Here is a 4374-nt window from a genome sequence, read left to right on the forward strand (position 1 = left end):
GTGTCCATAGGAGTAGCTAACCTTGGGAGTGAGAACAGCAGCTGAAGAGACACTTGTAACAAACATGATATTTTCAAATACATAACTGATCCATTTCAAATTACCTCTTTGTCATTGTGGTAAAATATATATATTTTAGTTCCCCTAATTTTTATTGTGGTAAAATATATATAGCATAAAATATAACATTTTAACCAATTTTTACAATTTTATTTTATTATTATTATAATTTTTATTACAGTATCATTGATAAACATTCCGATGAAGGTTTCACATGAAAACATTATGGTTACTACATTCACTTACAAAAGAAACCAAAAACCCTGTGCCCTTTAGCAATTACTCCCCACTTTCTCCCAGCTCTCTTCCCTTTCACCCTAGGAAATCACTAATCTGCTTTCTGTCTGTATGGATTTGCCTATTCTGTACATTTCATATGAATGGAATCATAAAATACATAGCCTTTTGTGTCTGGCTTCTTTCATTTAGCAGAACATTTCCAAGATTTATTCATATTGTAGCATGAATCAGTACTTCATTCCTGTTTATTGACAGATAACATTGCATTGTGTACCTGCATTTTATTTATTCACTCACCAATTGCAGTCTTGCATTGTTTCTGCATTTTGACTGTTATGAATAATGCTGCTGTGAATATGTGTGTACAAACTTTTGTGTGGACATAATTTTCAGATGTCTTGGGTGTATGCCTAGGAGTGGAATTGTGGGATCCCATGGTAACTCTGTGCCTGAGTAACTGACAGATTATTTTCCAAAGCAGTTGCACCACTTGCATTCTCACTAGTAGTGTATAAGGGTTCAAATTCTCCACATCTTTGCCAATACTTGCTACTATCTGTCTTCTTTGCTTCCCAATTTTATTGAGAAATAACTGACATAAATCACTGTATAAGTTTACGATATACAACATGATGGTTCGATTTACACATATTGTGGAAATGATTACCACATTAGGTGTAGCTAATATCAGTCATCTCATACAGATACAGTAAAAAGAAAAAGGTTTTCCCTGTGATGAGAACTCTCAGGATCTACTTTTAACAACTTTTGTATGTATCATACAGCAGTGTTAACTATAATCATCATGTCGTACATTTCATCCCTACTACTGATTTAACATAACTGGAAGTGTGTATCTTTTGACCTGCCTCCCAATTTTTCCTACCCTCAGCCCCACCCTGCCCCCAGCCTCTGGTAACCACTATTCTGATCTCTTTGTCCATGAGATCTGCTTTCTTGATGATTTCCATCCCATTGGGTGTGAAGTGATACCTCATTTTGGTTTTGATTTGCATTTCCCTGGTGGATAATTATGTCGAGCATCTCTCTATGTGCCTATTGACTATTTGTACATCTTATTTGGAAAAATGTCTATTCAGATACTTTGCCATTTTTTAATTGGGCTATTTGTCCTTTTATTATTGAGTTGTGGGTGTTCTTTATATACTCTAGATCTAAGTCATTTAACAAATACGTGATTTGGAAATATTTTCTCCCAATCTGTGGGGTGTCTTTTCTATTTCCTGATAGTGCCCTCTGTAGCACAGAAGTTTTTCATTTTGATGATCTCCAATTTATCTTTTTGTTTGTTTCTTTTTTTATGGTTTTGGTGTGATATCTAAGAAAACTTTGCCTAGTCCAAAGTCACAAATACCTATGTGTTCTCCTAAGATTTTTTATAGTTTTAGCTCTTATGTGTAGATCTTTGATTCATTTTGAGTTAATTTTTCATTAACTATGTCAATATGTTATTATTATTATGTGCATAAGGCAAGGGACCAGATTCTTCTGTTTGCATGTGGATATCCAGTTATCCCAGCATCATTTGTTGGAAAGACTATCTTTTCACCCACTAAATGGTCTTGACACTCTTGTTGAAAATCAATGGACCACAGATGTATGGGTTTGTTTCCAGGCTCTCGATTCGATTCCATTGATCTATATAAGTCCATCCTTATGGCAATATCACACTGCCTGAACTACTGTAGCTTTGTAATGAGTTTTGAAATCAGGATGTGTGAGCTTCAACTTTGTGCTCTTTCAACATCGTTTTAGCTCTTCTGGGTCTCCTGTGCTTCCATATAAATTTTAGGATAAGCTAGCAATTTCTGCAAAGAAGCCAGCTAGAAGTTTGGTAGTGATTACATTGAACTTGTAGATCAATTTGGGAAATATTGCCATCTTAACAATACTAAATAGCATTTAACTTAACATCAAAATGAACATGGAACATATATTACTTTTTAATTTATTTATTATTTTTCTTAAAACACACTAAGGAATGTCAACGACTTTGCCCAAGGCACCAGCCAGTCTGGGACTGTGCCAGCTGTGAGCGGACCTGGTGCCTGTCTGCCGAGGCCCGAGGATCCAGATCATGTTGGGCAAGCTACTGCCCGGGGCCGCCTGTGAGAAGGTAGTCTCTGAAAAGGCTGCTGAGCAGCGGGTTGCTGTGGAGCACCCTGTCTATGATCTCTGGTGTGATGCGCCCACTGCCATGTTTCTGGGCCTCGTTGCCCTCCAGCTCCAAGACCTTGGCCGTCAGGTACTGGATGACGGCCGCTGCAAAGACTGGTGTGTGAGGGCTCATGCGCTGCAAGAAGTGGCGCTCCCGCAGGACGCGTTCCACATGGCTCACGGAGAACAGCAGCTCTTCTCGGTCTGTGCGAGAGTGGGTCGTCCTCCTGCCACCAGATGACGCTCGACGTCTCCTATTTTGCTGCATGTTGGGCAGGCATGGGTGTGCTTTCCCTGACCAGCCTAGCTCTGCAGTGTAGAGGGGAGCGGTCTGATGAGGTGTGGTCTGAAGAGGTGCGGTCTTGTGTGGTGGGATGCGCTGCGACGAGGTGCGGTGCGATGCCGTACAGTGCGCCACTGGCCCCAACCTCTCAAGACAGCAGGTACTGAGGACGCTACTCCGTATCCAAGCAACCACAGAACGGCCCCTCATTCCCTGAGTGGTCGAGGAGCCCGCTTTGTGACATACATCCGATGAGGTCACTGCTTTCACATTGGCCCCTGGCGGGCCTGGGCCTGCAAGGATAAGGTGCAGGCACAAGCCTGTGTACCCTGTTCCCTGGCACCTCTCTCTGAGGGAACTCTCACTTCCCATGGGACAGGAGAAACTCAAACAGTACGATTCAGTGGCACCAAGTATACACCCGCAGTGTTGGGCATTCATCACAGCTATCTAGTCCCGAGACATTGGCACCACCCCAAAAAGAAACCCCTGTACTCCTCTGGCACTCACCCTACTGCCGTTTCTTCCCCGAGGCAGCCCCGAGCCTGCTCCCTGTCCGTGGAGGTTTACCTATTCTGGAGATTTCCTACAAATGGCCTCACATCGGTAAATAGGTGGCCTTCTGTCTCTGGCCGCTTTCACTCAGCATAATGTTTGCCTTGTGGCTCGTGCACATGGTAGCATGAATCAGCTCTCTGTTCCTTTTCATAGCTGAATAACAAACTCTACACCAGTGGTCAACCGCGTGTTGTGTATCCATTCATCAGTTGGTGACGTTTGGGTGATTTGCACCTTGTAGCCATCGTGAATAGGGCCACAGTGAGGATTCCTGTACAAGGTTCTGTTCCAACACCTGTTTTCAGTTCTTGTCGGTATATAGCTAGGGCTGGTATTGCGGGGTCATATGGTAATTCCATGTTTACCTTACTGAGGAGCCACCCAACTGATTTCCCACAGCGCCAGTACCATTTTCTATTCCCAGAAGCAGTGAATGCAGGTCCTAGTTTCTCCACATCCTCTGCTAAACTTGTTATTTTCCGCTTGCTTTGCTTTCTCTTGCCTTGTCTTGCCTATAGTAGCCCTCCCACGGGGTGTGAAGTGCCATCTCATGGTGGTTTTGGTTTGCATTGACCTATCTGTTAGTGATATTGAGCATCTTTCATGTGCCTCTTGGCCATTTATAACTGCTTTGCAGGAACGCGTGTACAAGGACTTTGCCCATTGTTTCACTGGGTTGCTTGCCTTTTTTTTTTTGCTTTTGAGCTAGGAGTTCTTTATGCATTCTGGAAGACAGACCCTTATCAGATACATGATTTGCAAATGTTTCTCCCATCCTGTGGGCTGTCCTGTCATTTTCTAGGTAGAGTCCTTTGTGCACAAAAGTTTTTATTTGGATGGTGTACAATTCATCTTTTTTGTTTGTTTGCCTTTGGCGGCTGTGCTTTTGCTGTCATATTCAAGTAGTCTTGGTGTAATCCGAGGTCATGGGAGTTACACCTATGTTTTATTCCAAAAGTTTTGTACTTTCAGCCCTTACATTTAGCTCTGAGATCCATTTTAGAGTTAATTTTTGTACATGGTGTGAGACTGGGGAACAAATTTGTGCTTTTGTC

The 4374-nt window shown here is 42.4% G+C and overlaps 1 protein-coding gene across 1 annotated transcript; it reads right to left on the reverse strand.

The window, feature by feature from the left end:
• Positions 1-2301: 2301 nt before the first annotated feature.
• On the reverse strand, positions 2302-2926 carry LOC108387413 (histone H2A-Bbd type 2/3-like). Its single transcript, XM_017645671.2, has one exon. It carries the CDS (start codon positions 2744-2746, stop codon positions 2411-2413), a length of 336 nt encoding a protein of 111 aa, XP_017501160.2. The 5' UTR covers positions 2747-2926; the 3' UTR covers positions 2302-2410.
• Positions 2927-4374: the final 1448 nt, after the last annotated feature.

Source organism: Manis javanica, chromosome X (genome assembly GCF_040802235.1).
Source record: "Manis javanica isolate MJ-LG chromosome X, MJ_LKY, whole genome shotgun sequence".
In the NCBI taxonomy this organism is placed as follows: Eukaryota; Metazoa; Chordata; class Mammalia; order Pholidota; family Manidae; genus Manis; species Manis javanica.

Bases quoted from the DNA above. Each gene is read 5' to 3' on its own strand.
- LOC108387413 (XM_017645671.2), bottom strand. From the start codon at position 2,746: ATGCAGCAAAATAGGAGACGTCGAGCGTCATCTGGTGGCAGGAGGACG.